Source organism: Rhinopithecus bieti, unplaced genomic scaffold, assembly GCF_001698545.2.
Source record: "Rhinopithecus bieti isolate Rb0 unplaced genomic scaffold, ASM169854v2 scaffold_26131, whole genome shotgun sequence".
NCBI classification, from domain to species: domain Eukaryota; kingdom Metazoa; phylum Chordata; class Mammalia; order Primates; family Cercopithecidae; genus Rhinopithecus; species Rhinopithecus bieti.
Window position 1 is genome coordinate 2,431,090 of NW_016812390.1, and position 17,836 is coordinate 2,448,925.

A 17,836-nucleotide genomic window follows, 5' to 3' on the forward strand; every position below is an offset into this window, starting at 1 on the left:
AGCCAGGGTGGACCTAGCCTGCCCTCACCCTGCCTCAGACTCCCATCTCTGCCCCAAACACCACCATCGTGGGGTCTTCCCACCAGCAGGAAACCCAACTAAGGGGAGCTTGCTAGAAAGGAGGGGATGGAGAGGGGCACGGCCAGGCCTGAGCGTGGCCAGGGCAGGACACGGGTGGGGCCAGGGAGGGGTGGGGCAAAGCTGGCCATTGGGCAGGGCCTCCAGTTGGTCCTTCTGGGCCCTTCTCACCTTCACACTCGCCATCCTTGAGGGCATAGCCTGGTTCGCAGGTGAGTGCCTTGTAGCAGTGGAAAGAGCCCAGCGTGTTCACACAGTGCTCGCCCCGGCTGCACGTGTGCAGGTCTGTCACACACTCGTTGATGTCTGCAGGGAGAGCGAGGCTGTCAGAAGCTGCAGAGTCCCTAGGACAGTGGCTGAGTGCAGCCAGCAGACCTTGGGCCACCAGGAGGGAGAGAGCTCCAGGTCCCGCCCTCAAGGTGCTCACCATTCAGAGATGTGGCTGATGTCTCGGCACCCAAACATCCCTTCATTCAACAAAGATTTATTGAGCGCCTGCTATGCACTAAGCACTGTTCTTGGCACTGGGTGTACATCAGTGACCAAGACAGAAATCCCTGCCCTTGTGGGGCAGACACTCAAGGGGAAAGGACACAATAAATACATAAACAAACATAAATGGAGGTGGTGCGGAGTGCTATGGACAAAACAGAGCAGGACACAGGAGACAGGGAGTGCCCAGGTACAGTGGGGGGCGTTGCCGGGGGGTGGGTCAGGGATGGATTCTCAGAAAAGAAGACATCTGAGCAAAGATGACACAAGATGACAGACTGGGCCATGCAGACAGACCAGGCAGATGGGTCAGGGACGTGAAGGCCCTGAGAAGGAAGCCAGCTGTGCAGGTTCAAGGGCCCACTAGGAGGTGGGTGTGCTGCAGGGCAGAGAAGGGAGAAAGAGGGGGAGCAGGANCTTGAGTTCTGGAGCTCCCTCCACACACACCTCCCACGGGTGGGGAAGCGGACAGGCCGGGCTGGCTGGCAGGGTGGGGCGGCTGGCCTTACCCACACACTTGGCCCCATCATCGCTGGTGTGGTAGCCGCGCCCGCAGATCAGCGGGTTCCTCTGGCACGTGTAGGAGCCCACTGTGTTGATGCAGCTGAAGCCTGGCCGACATGGCTCGGACAGTGACGTGCACTCATTGATGTCTGCAGAGGCAGGTGGAGGTGAGAGGAAGCCTGGCATGGCGTCCTCCCAGGCCCTTGCCCCTCCCAGGGCCACACTGGGAGGGGTCGGTCCTAGGCTCCAGACCAGCCCTGGTCAGAGCTGCAGGGCCAGACTGTCCCACCTCTGTGCCCCACTACCCAAGGGATACACCTCCCAGAACCCAAGTTCCTGCTGGCTGGCCCTATGCCCTCTCACATCTGCCCAACAGAGCAGCTGGAGGCAGGGCGGGATCGAGGTTGAGTGCTAGGATAACTACACCAACCACGTGCCAGGGGTATAGGTGCCGGGGAAGTACAGCACATTAACAAGACGTTTTAGAGGCACAGAGACTAAGTTAGCAACCCATTTTAGGGAAGGAGTTGTTGGGGGGCGCAGAGCGGGTAGAATCTCAGACCCCTTGGGGACTAGGCCGGCGTCTGTAAAACTGTAAGTCTCAACCCTCGAGTGCAGCATGGAATCATTCTAGGAGGTCTCACTCCAAATTTAGAGAATTTAGGAGCATTCTCCAAAATGGGAAATTTCAGTGGGTGTCACACGCAGTACTGTGTGGGGACATTTGTGTTCCAGTTCTTCCTGGATGTGTGTAGATGTATGTGCCAGGTCATGATCTATCACATAGCCACTGCTGACTGGTTAAAAAAAACTGGATACTCATTCACATCCAGTCCAACCCCACAGATAGCTTCACAGAGGCCACTGAATAATAACTCAGCCAACAGCTCAAGGTAATAGGAGCAGCTACACTTTGGGGCAGTGGTGCCCCAGGGTTGAACACTTGACATGCCCATTCACAGGTAGGGACGAGGGGCTGGGAGAGGAATGGAGCAGCAAGCCAGGCCTCCCTGGTCTCTAAAGCCCTCAAAGCCCCGCAATGCCTCCAGTAGAGCCCTAGGCTGGTGATCCCCAGCGCTGCAGCCCCACTCACCCACACAGTTGCCTTCAGGATCCTGCAGGAAGCCATCCATGCAGCGCTGCCGGGCCTGGCAGTAGAAGGAACCCTTGGTGTTCTGGCACAAGAAGCCCGCCTGGCAGGTGTGCGTGCCCATCGCACACTCATCCACATCTGCAGCAGAGAGGCTGGGTGTCAAGGGTTGGGGACAGGTCCTGCCTTTACACCCAGCAGCCCTGCCCACACATCTCTGCCCACAGACCCATGACCCTGATGGCTACAAAGATCTCTCCGGGAAGCTGGCAGAGCCACATTGTTGCTGGCATGGCCTTTGTCCCAGGAGTAATAGCAACATAACCATGTTTACTGCACTTCTCCTTGGTCCCACCATTGTTCTGGGCACTCTCAGCCCAAAGAAGTAGATGTCATGACAAGCCCCATCTTACAAACAGGGAAGCTGAGGCACAGACAAGGCTCTACTGCTGGGGAGCACTGCACCAGGACCAGAACCTGGGGACTGGCTCCCAAGCCTGCTCTGTTAGCCGCTGTCCCACACTTGCAGGGGCAGAAGTGGGGATGTCCCCACCGTGTGCCTAAATCTGTAAGGTAAGGTCATGTGTTCACACTTTAGGGAGGTAGCACAGGTAGCAAGGCTTCAACTCTGGAGACTTTCTGTTTCTGGAACATGCCAAGAGTGCTTCTTCCCCACACCCAAAAGGCCTTGGCATGCTGCCCCTCTGCCTGAAGCTTCTCATTCAGGTCTCAACTCCAACATCACCTCTTCTGGGGCCTCCCTGGACCCACCACTTACAGGGGCCCCGCCCCAGTCACTCTGCCATCTCCATGTGCCTATGTGGACTCCACTGCCCCACCACGAGGTCAGAGAAGGGCCACAGCACCCCACCCTGGATCCCTGGTACCCAGGACCTGGCAGGCACGTAAGAACAGCTCAGGAAGTACTTGTTGAAAGGGTTGGATGAAACCCCTCCCTCTGCTTAGAAGGCTGGAATTTTCCAGTGAAAGGGACGGAGTGAACCCTCTGTGGGCTCTACCTCAATGTACAAACCAGGCCACAGCAAGGGGCATAACTGGCACCCAGACATCAGCAGGCAGGAGCAAAGCCAGGGTGGACCTAGCCTGCCCTCACCCTGCCTCAGACTCCCATCTCTGCCCCAAACACCACCATCGTGGGGTCTTCCCACCAGCAGGAAACCCAACTAAGGGGAGCTTGCTAGAAAGGAGGGGATGGAGAGGGGCACGGCCAGGCCTGAGCGTGGCCAGGGCAGGACACGGGTGGGGCCAGGGAGGGGTGGGGCAAAGCTGGCCATTGGGCAGGGCCTCCAGTTGGTCCTTCTGGGCCCTTCTCACCTTCACACTCGCCATCCTTGAGGGCATAGCCTGGTTCGCAGGTGAGTGCCTTGTAGCAGTGGAAAGAGCCCAGCGTGTTCACACAGTGCTCGCCCCGGCTGCACGTGTGCAGGTCTGTCACACACTCGTTGATGTCTGCAGGGAGAGCGAGGCTGTCAGAAGCTGCAGAGTCCCTAGGACAGTGGCTGAGTGCAGCCAGCAGACCTTGGGCCACCAGGAGGGAGAGAGCTCCAGGTCCCGCCCTCAAGGTGCTCACCATTCAGAGATGTGGCTGATGTCTCGGCACCCAAACATCCCTTCATTCAACAAAGATTTATTGAGCGCCTGCTATGCACTAAGCACTGTTCTTGGCACTGGGTGTACATCAGTGACCAAGACAGAAATCCCTGCCCTTGTGGGGCAGACACTCAAGGGGAAAGGACACAATAAATACATAAACAAACATAAATGGAGGTGGTGCGGAGTGCTATGGACAAAACAGAGCAGGACACAGGAGACAGGGAGTGCCCAGGTACAGTGGGGGGCGTTGCCGGGGGGTGGGTCAGGGATGGATTCTCAGAAAAGAAGACATCTGAGCAAAGATGACACAAGATGACAGACTGGGCCATGCAGACAGACCAGGCAGATGGGTCAGGGACGTGAAGGCCCTGAGAAGGAAGCCAGCTGTGCAGGTTCAAGGGCCCACTAGGAGGTGGGTGTGCTGCAGGGCAGAGAAGGGAGAAAGAGGGGGAGCAGGAGGAACGGTGGGAGCCACAGAGAGTTCCAAGCAGAAGAGAGAGTGGTCTGATTTATTTGGAGCAGGGATCCCTGGCAGGGGCTGGAGAATAGGGGTGAGAATCCAGGCAGGAGATTCAGTGGCTCGGACTACCTTTTATGGCCTGGGAGAAGCAGCTGGATTCTGAAGTATTGTGAAGCTGGAACCAACAAAACCCACTGATGGATGAGATAAAACTGAGGTGGGAGGAGGGGCCCAGAGCTTCTGGCCAAGCAGCTCGACAGGTGGCAGAGAAGGCCAGCTATGAGGTGTAGGCTGTGGGGGAAGGTGGGAACCCTGCTGGCCGTGAGAGTTTGAGGGTCAAGAGGCAGCCAAGGACATGCCTTGGAGTTCACACAAGGGGTCTGAGTGGGAATACTAACTTGAGAATGGTCAGATGGCTGAGGCCACCCAGGGAAGAGAAGCACACAGAGAGGAGGCCAAGGACCAGCTCCTGGGAGATTCCAGGGATACGCAGCTGGGGAGAGGAGAAGCCAATGAAGGAGAGAGAGGACGCATACGGGAGGTGGGGAGCCACAGAGGCTCAGAAACTGTCCCCGGGCCACAGAGGCTCAGAAACTGCCCCTGGGCCACAGAGGCCACCAACTCAGAAACCACCCCCAGGCCACACAAGCCACCAACTCAGAAACCACCCCAGGGCCACAGTGGCCACAGAGGCCACCAACTCAGAAACTGCCAGGGGCCACAGAGGCCACCAACTCAGAAACCACCCCAGGGCCACAGTGGCCACAGAGGCCACCAACTCAGAAACTGCCAGGGGCCACAGAGGCCACCAACTCAGAAACCACCCCAGGGCCACAGTGGCCACAGAGGCCACCAACTCAGAAACTGCCAGGGGCCACAGAGGCCACCAACTCAGAAACCACCCCAGGGCCACAGGGCCACAGTGGCCAGAGGCCACCAACTCAGAAACTGCCCAGGGGCCACAGGGGCCACCAACTCAGAAACTGCCCCAAGGCCAGTGCTAAGCCAGTGTGGAGGGCAGACCCATTTACTCCCTCCTGGTGCTCCACTTTGTGGCGGCAGTCAGGTGCACTAGTCCTCTCCTTATCTATCCATTCCACACACATAACTCTGTGCTAGGCTCCTGTGACCAAGCGGGTGGGTCGGCCCCAGCCCTGGCCCTCAAGGACAGGCAGGTGGAGGCTTGGGGGCTCCGGCCAGAGAACTACCCACTGTGGTCTGGACCATCAGAGCCACTTCTCAGGAGTGGTGGCATTCGAGTTGAGTCTACAAGGACGACTAGGGGACCGGGTGGAGAGGTGGAGGCCAAGGCCCTGGGGAAAGAGACCCTTCCAAACTTACAGGTGAACCAAACAGTGTCAGACCAGGCAGACCTGGGGTTGGCTGGGAATGGGGAGGAGGGAAAGGGACAGTTCTGGGCCAGTGGTTTCCAAGGAAGGCTTGGTTGGGCAAGATAAAGACTTCTGATTTATAGGCTGGACTTATAGGAGGAGACCGTTCCCAGGACCCCAGAAATGCCCATAACCCAAGGAGCCTCCCACAGCCTGGAGGAATTATGGTAATAAATAGCAGCACCATGGGCGGAGGCTCACCAGGGTCAGGTGGTTTAGAGGACATCGTTCTGCAAGCCCCATTTCTCAGAGGAAGAAATCAGCCTCCCACTAGTGCTGTGACTGGACCAGAGTCACACGGACAGCCATGTGGCAGATCAAGAACGGAAGTTAGAGCGCCCGGCCCAGAGCTGTACCCTTGCCCCATCATTCAGGCACTGCTGCAGCACCACTTCATGGGGGGCTCAGAGCTGGGGGCTGCCTCCCTCACATCTTCTTGCAGCCCAGCCCACCTGAAACACTTATCCCTGTGCCCAAGACAGTCTTCAAAATACAGACCACAAAAGGCAAATGGTAAACACAGGGGAGTCCCTGGCACAGGTCGCACCCAATACTGTCCCACTTTGATTTACATACCTCCAGTGATGGGGAGTTTACTACCTCTGCAGGTTGCCTCAGTGTAACATTGGCTGAATTATAACAATGCTGTCACAAGACTAGCAAATTCTTTAAATGGACTAATTCATTTAATCCCCACAATGACACTTTGAGGTAGGTGCTGTTATCTCATTCACAGATGAGGAAACAGGCTCAGAGTTTAACCAACTGTTTTAAGGCTTTATATTAGAAATTGAAAGAGCTAGGATTTCAGCACAGGCAGGCAGTCTGGCTGCAGAGGCCACACTCTTGATTCTAGCATGAGCCTCCCATCTCACCTGCCTGGGTTAATAAACAAGTGCAGAGCAAACAAATGAACTGCAGGAGAGCCCAGTGGACATTTGTGGGCATACAAATGACAGAAAGAATGCGCCGCAGGTGCTAACACGACGGGATGAACATGTGTGCGAGGGGCATGGAAGGATGAAGAAGAGGTGCTGACGGGTTTGTACAGGATGAACAAGGAGGGAAAGAAATAAAGGAATGCGTGTGAGCTCATAAATTTTGCTGAATGGAATGTGCCCTTGCTCTTTCATTCCCAGAACCCACTTTGCAGCTGCCTGGGGATCCCTTTTAGTGTGAGGTCTTATCTCCAGGCAGCCAGAGGAGCCTGCATACTCAGGCATCGCGAGAGGGCAGAGCATCATGGGAGGGGTGCTCGTGGGCCCTGGTGGGATCTGCCTTCCCAGACGCACACACACGGACCCAACACAGACAGGAGGAGCTGGCTGGCTGCTGGCAAGCAGGGTCAGGAGGCGCATGTTGTGCCGACAGCTAGAGGCCTAAGGCAAACATGTCTGTAGCAGGCGTTCAGCCCAGCACCATGGGCTCATGTGCCCAGCGGTGAAAGGCGAGGAAGGAAGGGGATATGTCCAGGCTGGACATGGTCCCCAAGCACAGAGAAGACAAATGGGGCTCTGGTCACATGCCCTAAACGCACTATGTTCTGATCTTACTTCCACACCTTTATTCGAGCTGTTCCTTCCACCCTGCATACCCTTCCTGATTTCCAAATGCTAACCCGATGCCACCAGCTGGAATGACCTCGCCCTCTGCGCGTGTCTCTGTGATGGTATTTACCACAGCCTGCCCTGAGTCCCAGCTACTTTGGGTCTATCTTTGTTTGGGACCACAAACTGGAGGAGGACAAGGGCTTACAGTCCTCTGCGAAAATATCAGAGGCTGCAGACGTATGCACAGAGCACTCCCAGAGCCCTGGCGCCTGGCCCACATGGGGCCTAAGAGAGGGGAAGAAAGAGGCATCACTGAGCACCGACCCAGGCGATGTGCAGGCCAGATGCCGGTTATGAGCCCGCACCCAGTCCTCTGGCCCCACGGTCAGAGGGGAGGTAAGGGAGGCTCAGAGGAGAGCTCTGCTGCTCGAGGTCACATAGCAAAGGAATGCCAAGCTGGTGTGCAAGGGGGGCTCTGCTGGACCCCAGCCTCTGTCCACCAGCCTCTGCGGAGGACCCTGGGGAAGGCATGTAGCTGTTGTAGCATGCTCACGGTGCCCGGGCTCTGTGCTACCCCGCACACGTCACACAATCGTCAAAAGAGGATCAACAGCCTCCTTACTACAGATGAGAAAACCAAGGCTGGGGGAAGACAAGTCATTCATCCAAGGCCACAGAGCTTCTGGGGGTCCTGCTTGGAGCCCAGGCCTCCTGCCTCCAGACCCCACACATGCTATCCTTCTCCCAGCATGTCTGACCCCCTCATTTTCCTGCAGCCCAGGTGGGGTCCATGATCCACTAGGCCAACACATCCAGTTCCCTGACACATAGACACGTCCCTGGGGAAAGCAGCCTCCGGGTGGAGCTGGCAGCCAAGCGGGACAAGACGCCAGGACACAAGGGCATGACATGGAGCACTGCGGTGCCGGCTGTGCTGAGAGCTCACATGCAAAGGGCAGGCCCTTTGGCATGTGGCCACAGCGTGGCAGGTTTGGCGTGGAGCAGAGCGGAGAGCTGTGACGGCGGGCGGCAGGTGGGGCCCTGGCTTACCCACGCACTTCCTGTGCGCATTGAGGATATAGCCATCTGCACAGAGCACTGTGTGGTTGACACAGTAGAAGGATCCCAGGGTGTTCACACAGAACTGTCGCCGGCTACAATCGTGAGCACCCATCAGGCACTCGTCTCGGTCTAGTGGCAGCCGCAGGAGGAAAAACAGAAGGACTGTTAGAGGGGCATGGGCTGCCACGGAGCATCAGTGACAGGAGAATGAGACCCAGCAAGGGGCAGGGGCCTGCCTGGGGCCTCCCCGCCTGACTGTGTGTAGCTGAGTGTGCAGAGCTGATCCCCAATGCCCCAGTAAGGATGGTGACAAGGTGAGACTCAGAGAGGGTGGGTGGCTGCCCACAGTCACAGTGGGGACAGGACCAAAGGATGCCTCCCGTACGCACTCGACACTTCCCACATCCACAGGCGCCAAGAGAACCATGCCACTGAGAGCTTGCAAAGTCCAGTACTTAGACCAGGCCAGAAACATAAACCAGGGAAGGGCCCGCAGGGGTTCCAGGACACTGAGTGTCTGTGCTCCATCCAAAAGGGGACAGGGGTGTGGACACCTTGTATGCAGATTTCACAAAGTTTCAAGAGAAATCTGGAAGTGTTTTAAACATTCTTGTACTCAACATGTTTGGAACTCACTTGATTATTTCCAATGCAGCAGAGTTGAGCAGTGCTCCTCTATAGGGCAGGTGCCCCTCTGAATGCCCGTTGCAACCTATGGCCTGGACCCTGGCTTTCACTGCCAGGGCCCCCAGAGGAGGGAGGGGGTCCTGGGGATGTGCAGACATGGGCCAGGCTGCATGACCAGCACAGGCAGAGGGGCCTCACAGGGCTGGGCCCAAAAGAGGCCTGCCCCAGGACAGATGCAGCCCTTACATCTTCAGGGCCCTGGGAGATGGGGAGCGGGGCCCAGAGAACTCAGCACCACCTGGACCTGAGAGCTGCCCCCAGCATTGGAGAGGAAGGCCTGCCGGTCACTGCCACGTCAAGTACCCTGGGCAAGTCTACTCTCCTCTCTGGGCTCACAGGACAGTGTTTGTCCACATCAGAACATAGTCTCAGCTGGGGATGGACACGGGCTTTCAGCTTCTGAGAGGGATGTGGGTATTCACCCAGGCAGACTTGACTCTGTTCTCCCCAGACACCCATGAGGGTCTCATCTCTGAGCCAGAACTGCCAAACTTCCTAGACTCTGCATACTCCATTTCTGTCCTGCCCCCAGGCAGGAGGTGAAGTCTTGAGACCTCTCAGCTTGGTTCTTCAGATGCCATTCACTGTGGGAACCAACCCAGCAGGTGCTGGATCCAATGGCCTCATTTTACAGTGGGGGGTCCTGACCCACAGAGGCCCCACAGAGACAAGACCCAGACCTAGGCAGGGTCATGGGGGTGGAAGGAATGTGATCCTTGGAGAGCTAATCATCACCAATGTCCTTCATTTGGGAACAGATTCAGCCAGGCATTCCTGCTGTCCAGCCTCCCTCCCACTCCCCATCGGGGACACTTCCGGCTGCCTTTAAAACAACTGGCATTGCTTCCCCTTCCCCCTCTCCACCCAGGCCTGGACATGGCTGCACAGACCAGGGCAACCCTCCAGGGCAAGGAGAGTGGAGGTAGTGTCCACAGACCAGCAGCACCCATATCACCTCGTTAGAAGCACAAATTCTCAGGCCCACCCACCCAGACCTATTGACTCGATCTCTGGGGATTCAGCAGAATCTCAGGACCGCCTGTTTGACCCAGGCCTCCAGGGACTCAGGTGCACACTCCGCGGGAGAAACATTGCTCCAGGAAATGTGGAGCAATACCATGGGAGAAGCCCGGGCCCTGTTCCTCTGAGCCCGCTGTAGCCCAGCCTGGAGTGCATGTACACACCGCACATACAGTGAGAGGGAGTGACTGTTTAACCTGCTCCACTGGGGGTGCTCATCATAGCAGCCAAGACTTTTCCCGCACAAACTCAGCAGGTTTTAGGTACCAGTCACGCCTACCTGGAGGCCCCCATCACAGGCCAACTCAGGTTTGCACAGGTAGGAGGGCACCCCAAGGCACTCACCTTCACAGGACACGCCATCTGCCATGATGGCATAGCCGGGAAAACAGGAACACATGGCTGAGCCCCCAACAGTGCTGCACACCTGCTTGCAGGGTCCATTGTCTGGAGAAAACCACACAGAAATCAGAGACCACCAGGCCCTGGCCTTGGCCCACACTGGTTCATTCCCTATCCCTGGCTCTAACCTACTAGTGAGACACAGAAACAACGCCTCTGGCAGGCAGGGAGGCAAGGAGGCTGGGAGACAAGGAACCCCACTCCTGATCCTTTTCATAGGTTCATCCATTAAGTCTGCTCCAATACCATCTGGCGTCAGGGACGATGTTCTTGGTCTACCTCCCCCACCACTCAGATCCCAGCCCATGCCTTGAGTGACAGCAAGAACAGCGAGGAGATGGAGGAGAAGAGAGAAGGAGGAAGAGAAAGGAAGGAGGCAGGGAAAGAAGTGGGGGAAGGGAATGAGAAGAACAATAAAGAAGAGGGCTTTCTAGGCATCGCTGAACACAGTCTCCACAACAGGTGGGCAAACCAGGATATGACTACCTCAACGTTATAAGAATGGAGACAAAAAGCAGCTAATTGGCTTGTTTGGGGTCACACACCAGGCCCTAGGCTGCCCCCCACATCACATCTCCTCAGTGACTTCCTCAGCTCCTCACTCAGTCCCAGGTAAGCCCATCATCCCAAAACAGAAGCACACCGTTTGGAGGGGCCATCTTGTACATATCCAGCACCAGAGAGCTCATCACCTGCAAGCAGCCCAGACCCACTCCCTGGACCCTGGGTCCTGTCCTGGAGACACCACCCCCACTGCTTACCTTTGCAGGTGTTGGGCTGCGGCAGTGGCAGCGGGATGGTGTTAGAGGCCACCTGGGAAAATTCGGACTTCAGTGCAGGCTCCCGTGGGGCTTCTGGCTGTGGAGGGTGACCCTCTATCATGGGTAGAGCAGAGAGGGGGTTGGGGGAGGTCTCAGGTCTTCAGCCAGGCTTCAGGCACTTCCAGGCACCTGCCCTTCTCACGCAGAGCACTGACGTTTAATCCCCCACCCCATTTCACAGGAGAGGAAAATGAGATTTGAAGTGTGCATATACCTTGGGAAAGATCAATCTCAGCTACTGGGGCAGAGGGGTGGAAGGAAAGGAGGCAAGGAAGAAGAGAGGGGGGAAAGGAAAAGAGTGTCTAGATTAAAACCAACAATCAATTCTAGGACCACTGGTTGGGAGGAAATCCCTCTGGATCACCATGGGCCCAGCATTGGGGAGATAGCTGGGTTTTGGTAAGAGCCTGTCCCTGCACTCAAATATAGGACAAGGCACTGGGGCCAGGTCCCTGCAGATGGAGCTCCAGGAAGGAAGCTTCTATTTTCCCTGCCAACCAAATCTCCCATCACTGGAGGCCTCAGGCTTCTGTGGGTTCCAACGTATGGGGTAGCAGGAGGTGAAGGACCCCACAGTGTGCACCTCAGAAATGCCACACTCCCCTGGCAAGATCAGCCCTGCCCACAGCCCCTGCCCTGGCCATCAGGGCCCTTACCTGGGCGGCAAGTGCGGCCATCATCCTGTAGTGAGAAGCCAGGAAAGCAGGCACAGTGGTAAGAGCCCACAGTATTGATGCAAAGGTGCTGGCATAGCTCTCCCGGGAGGAGAAGGCACTCATCCTGGTCATCGCCCGGCAGGCTGTTGGGCAGCTCGGCCTCTGTGCCAAGTGACAGGGCCTCTCGGCCCGCCATCTCTGCCTCTGAAACTAGGACAGGAGTTAGAGCTCAAGACAGAGCCGGCTTGGTCAGAGTAGGTGGCTGAGACCACCAGCTTTGGGAAATTAGTGCGGGTCCTCATCAAGGCCTCTGTGTGCCCAGCAGACAGCAAGGATAGATGAAGCAGGATGGATGGGTGGATGAATGAAGGAGGATAGATGGATAGGTGGATGGGTAGATTGAAGGATGGGTGGATAGATGGATACGTGGGTGGATGGATGAATGGGTGTGTGGCTGAATGGATGGATGGGTAGGTGGATGGATAGATGGATGGGTAGATGAATGGATGAGTACATGGATAGATGGATGGGTGAGTGGATGGGTGGGTGGGTGAGTGGATGGAAGGATGGGTAGGTGGATGGATACGTGAGTGAATGGGCAAATGGGTGTGTGGCTGAATGGAGGGATGGGTAGATGAATGGGTAGATGAATGAGTGGATGGATGGATGGATGGATGGATGGATGGACGGGCAAATGAATGAACAGACCTCAAACAGTAAGAATGAACCCATCAGAGCCAGGTCCAAGTCTTCATCACTGAGTCCCCTACAATAGGACAGGGTCAGATCCACAAGGAAGCTCTCACTAAAGTGTTATAATGGATTCAGACCCCTAACCTCAGTGACATCAGGGAGGACCTTCCTTAGCAGCAGAAAGAGCTCCAAATCTGGGCTCCACTGGATCAGATGTGACCACTGACCTGGGCCCTCACTAGCTGGGTCAACTTGGGCAGCACTAGGCCTCTCTGTGCCTCCAGATTCTGGGATAAACCCATCTCCCAGGGTTGTGCTGGGGAACAGGTGAGAGTGGAAGAGAAGGCTCCTGGGGCTGAGCTTCCTTGGGAAGTTCTTTGTTTAACAGCTGTGGGGAAAGCATGCAGCTAGGACTTCAGGGAGAGGCCTACAGCCCCTCTAAGCTCTGTGCCAGCCCAGGGCCTCCGCCCTTCCCACCCAATCCAGGCAGTGGAGCCCACATAGAGAGTAGCTGCATGAAGTCACGTCTGAGGAACGTGTTTCATATGGAGGGTGTTTACATTAAGCTGAGGCCCAATCAGTCCCAGCCGGTGCCTCGAGACAGGGCCATGATGGCTGGCGGTCTGGCCCTGCAGAGACTCAGCACTGCAGGCAGGCGGCGGACAGACCTGGGCCCAGGACTCCTCCTAGCACACCACAGGCTAGACAGCACCTCCGGATTCAGGTTCAGCTCACCCTCACCAGCACCTTCCTCACAGAAGGAGGGAACATTGATCTCTGGCCTGGATCATGCCTGACTCTGTTGCCCACCTCCCTTCCACCCACCCGCCCGTTGACTTTTGAAGCCAGACTTCCTCCCAAACTCTACCTTCGGTCAGACTCTTCTGGGTGCTAACCTGGCCTTCACACCAGTACTCAACCAGCCCCTGAGAGCCAATCTCGGCAAGTAGCATTTCCTTGGACTCAACTTACTCTCTGTACCCACATGGGACGAGCGAGGGTGGTTGGTCCATCTGTTTTGGTTGATCTGCCCAGGCTGGGCCTGGTCCAACCCCCATACACTTGCCCCTGCCTCACCCTGATGGGAGATCCAGGTATCTGTTCTCCCATCTGTACCTCACAGGATATGAGCTCTTCCTGTATGATCTCCTGGGCCCTGGCACCTGTGGACAGCAGGCATCTTAATCCCTATGCACAGACTTCTGCCATCTTGCATTATAGTGACAGAGATCTGGGTTGACTGAAGCCAAGGCTGACTGGGTCTAGATAAAACTCTGGGCAGCAGAAAGCCTGGGGCAAAAGTGAGAGTCATTAGAGCCAAGGTGTCCAGTCCTGGCTGTGCCAAAGACCCGGCATGTGCCTGGGGCAAGATCCTGCCCTTCTCTGGGCCTCATCTTCCCCCTCTGAGCTACTGAAGCATGGCAACGGTAACAGCAACAGTAGTGGCAATGCTGAGTGTGTCGCTAGGCACTGCCAAAAGCCCTTGACAGGCATCCTCTCATTCGTCCTTGCACTGAGCAAGGTAAAGAATACAACACCATTTAATAGATGCCACAATGAAGGCTCTGAGAAAGAGCCTTCCTTCTGTGTGACTTGCCCCAGGTAAACAAAGGAACTGGGATTCCAACCAAGTCTGCCTGACTCCAGAGGCCAAGAGTTTAATCTTGATACGAGGATCTCATCTGTGGCTTTAATTCCCACTCCATGAAGTGCCCAGGACAAATTCACAGGGGACCCAGATGATGGTCCATAGGAACAGCAAAAAAACTGGGCTAGTGGTTCTAGAACCCACCTGGACTTCTGGTCCCCAACCAGTTGAGGCTGAACATGTGGATACCCACAAAGCAGACCTGCCAGGAATCTCATAGCGCCATCCCCACAGCCACCAAGGCCCATGTACATAAAGGACATCTGCTGACTCACTGGGGTACCTTCATCAGGCTCCTGCAGACCTACCAGGCACAGAGAAGGCTAATGGACATGGGTCCAGGAGACAGCCCTGGCTAGGGGACAGAGACTGGACATGGCAGCTGGAACAGTGGCCACAGCACAAGAAAGGAAGAAGAAGGGGGTGACACCAAGGACAATAAGGATGGATGGATGGATGGATGGATGGATGGATGGATAAGCAGATGGATAAATGGACAGATGGGTGGGTGGGTGGATGGATGAATGGATAGATAGGTGAATAGATGATCAGACAGATGGACAGACAGATGGATGGATAAATGAATGAATGGATGGGTAGGTACATGGAAAAATGGATGGATGGCAGGATGGATGGATGGATGGATGGATGGATGGATGGATGGATGGATGGATAAACAGACAAAACGGATGAGTGGATAATGAATAGGTAGACAGATACATGGATGAATGGATGGATGGATAGATGGATGGGTGGATGGGTGGGTAGGTGGGTGGCTGGAGGGATGGATGGATAATTGGGTGGGTAGGTAGTTGGGTGGGTGGGTGGATGGATGGATGCATTAATGGATGGATGGATGGATGGGCAGATGATGGGATACAGGATGATTGACGGAGTGAATGAACGAATGGATGGAGAGATGGACAAAAGGATGGGAGGATGGGTGGGAGATAAGTGCAATGGATGGAAAAAGAGCAGACTGGTAAGTGGATAGGGAGGAAGATGTACAGACAAAATAGATAGGGAGGAAGATGTATAGACAAAGAGAGGGGAAGGTGGTGAGTGGACAGTGAAAGGGTGATGGGCGGTAGTTGGTGGTTAGGTGGGTGGAGTGGGTAATCCACAGAAAACAATGAAATCACCATCCTCAGAACTCTGTTTAGAGCAGAGCTTGTGTCTCAAGCCACAGGTGATGAAGGACCCAGGGTCTCCACAGAAGGCCAGAGGTCACCCAGCCTTCGCCCCATATGCCACAGCCAGGGAAGGGCAGCACTCACCTCTCCGTGGTGCAGCCGCGGGCTCTGGAGGTCGGCGGACCTCAGGTACTATGAGAGGCTCTTCACCCTCACAGCAGGAAAGCATGACATGATTGCACGGATAGCCCAGGTTGGGATTGGACTCACATAACTGGCCCTCAGCCCGCACGCGGAGGCCCAGCCCACAGCAGTCACAGCATTGCTGCAAGGAGAGACAGTTATCACTGCCCAATCCCTGGCCCCCGCCTGGAGCTAGGCTCAGGGAAAGGACTGATAAATGGAGGTGAATTCACCATTTTCTTTTCTTGCCTTTTTTTTTTTTTAATTTGAGACGGAGTCTCGCTCTGTCGCCCAGGCTGGAGTGCAGTGGCACCATCTCGGCTCACTGCAAGCTCCACCTCCCGGGTTCACACCATTCTCCTGCCTCAGCCTCCCACGTAGCTGGGACAACAGGCACCCGCCATCGCGCCCAGCTAATTTTTTGTATTTTTAGTAGAGATGGGGTTTCACCGTGTTCGCCAGGATGGTCTCGATCTCCTGACCTCGTGATCCGCCCACCTCGGCCTCCCAAACGGCTGGGATTACAGGCGTGAGCCACCGTCCCTGGCTGAATTCACCATTTTCTTATCTCCTCTGCCAAACTATGCACTCTCCCAGGGCAGAGAGGTCCTCTGCCTCTATTTCCCAATTCTGGCACAGGGTAGGACTATCATAAGTCTTTTGAAACAGATAACAAATAAACGGCCTTTTATGGAAGGAACTAAACTAACCCCCCAGCCACACTCATTATCCCCTTATGTTTATTAGCAAACCCCAATTCTACTCAAGTCAGTTAAAAGATGGCATTTCCCAGGGGCCTTTGCAGTTATAGATAGATGCACTCGGCAGAGCCTTCAGGAGGGCTTTAAACTGGGGATGACTTTACTTGAATCAAGTACATAGCTTTTGCTCCCCCTCTTTCTCCTTCTTGGAGCACATATGTGATGGCTGGAGCTTTAGCAGCCAACTTGGGCCATGAAGTAACCCTGAAGATGGAAGCTACAAGTTAAAGATAATTAAACATAAAAATAGAAGACTAGGTTCCTAAAGATGTAGATCTACCCCAGCCCAGGCTGCTTTTCTTCAAAAATAAATTGGTTTTATTTATTTTAAAATACAGTGGTATACTGGTTGCAATAACAGCACCAATTATTCACTCTTTTCTGTGTTCACTGTCTTTGCAATGTGATAGTGCAGCTGCTTCTATTAAAAGAAAGTGTGTATTTCCCAACGTCTTGGTTGTGCCTTCTGTCTTGCTTTGGCCAATAGAATGAGATAAACGTGATGGTGTGCCAGTTCTTAGCCTAGGCCTCAAAAGACCTTGAATGCTTCTATTTATTTTCTTGGAACTCTGCACATCCACTAACTGAACAGGCCCATGCTAGCCCGCTGGGGGTTGAGACACTGCAGGGAGCAGAGACAAGTCATCCCAGCTGAGGCCATCCTAGGTCATCTAGCTCCAGTGGAGCTGTCAGCTGACAGCAGCCACATAAGCAAGCACCTACCCCCACCCCCAGGATCAGCTGAGCATGGCTAAGGTCAGCAGAAGTACTCAGCTGACCACAAATTCATGCATTAAGCCAGCAACAGGCCACTGTGTTTTGGAATGTATGTTACCCAGCAACAGCTAACCGATACTCTATTCTTGCATCTCTCAGTGTTGAACACTTCCCACTAATGAAGGCCCATCACATACTTAACACTTAGTTTGCATTATCTCTGATCCCCACAACCACTCAAAAAGACATGGATTATTATCCTCATTTTACAGATAGAAAAGCTGAGGCTCGGAAAAAAGAACTGGCCGGGCACAGTGGCTTATGCCTGTAATCCCAGCACTTTGGGAGGCTAAGGTGGGTGGATCACGAGGTCAAGAGATCGAAACCATTCCGGCTAACACGGTGAAACCTCATCTCTACTAAAAATACAAAAAATTAGCCAGGCATGGTGGCGGGCACCTGTAATCCCAGCTACTTGGGAGGCTAAGGCAGGAGAATGGCATGAACCTGCTGGGAGGCGGAGCTTGCAGTGAGCCGAGATGGCGCCACTGCACTCCAGCCTGGGCGACAGAGTGAGACTCCGTCGAAAAAAGAAAAGGAAAGAAAAGAAAAGAAAAGGAAAGAAAAGAAAAGAAAAGGAAAGAAAAGAAAAGAAAGGAAAAGAGAACTGGTCCAGGGTCAAACATAAAGACAGAAAAGGGGATTCTAAACGTTTCTAAACACTGTCAACAGGGTCCTATCACTAATACTAGTGGTTTTAAGGAAAAAAGATGACCCTAAGATGACCAAAATTGAAGTCAAAATCCTCTCCCAAATGCCAGAACCATCCAGCAGCCTCTGTCACCATCACCCAGGTTTGAGACCGTGGGCTTCT

General features: G+C 54.8%; 1 protein-coding gene across 2 annotated transcripts in view; it reads right to left on the reverse strand.

Annotated features, from left to right (window-relative positions):
• FBLN2 (fibulin 2) overlaps positions 1–17,836 on the reverse strand; it is a 97,669-nt gene that overhangs the window by 11,544 nt on the left and 68,289 nt on the right. The window contains exons 5-12 of one of the 2 annotated variants that reach the window (XM_017896272.1): positions 15,446–15,626; positions 11,828–12,037; positions 11,112–11,225; positions 10,294–10,395; positions 8,230–8,370; positions 3,500–3,634; positions 2,168–2,305; positions 1,080–1,223 (exon numbers count right to left, since the gene is read on the reverse strand). In XM_017896272.1, the coding sequence (XP_017751761.1) occupies positions 1,080–1,223; positions 2,168–2,305; positions 3,500–3,634; positions 8,230–8,370; positions 10,294–10,395; positions 11,112–11,225; positions 11,828–12,037; positions 15,446–15,626 (1,165 nt within the window). The remainder of the gene's footprint in view (positions 1–1,079; positions 1,224–2,167; positions 2,306–3,499; positions 3,635–8,229; positions 8,371–10,293; positions 10,396–11,111; positions 11,226–11,827; positions 12,038–15,445; positions 15,627–17,836) is intronic. The other variant, XM_017896273.1, reaches the window with a different exon arrangement.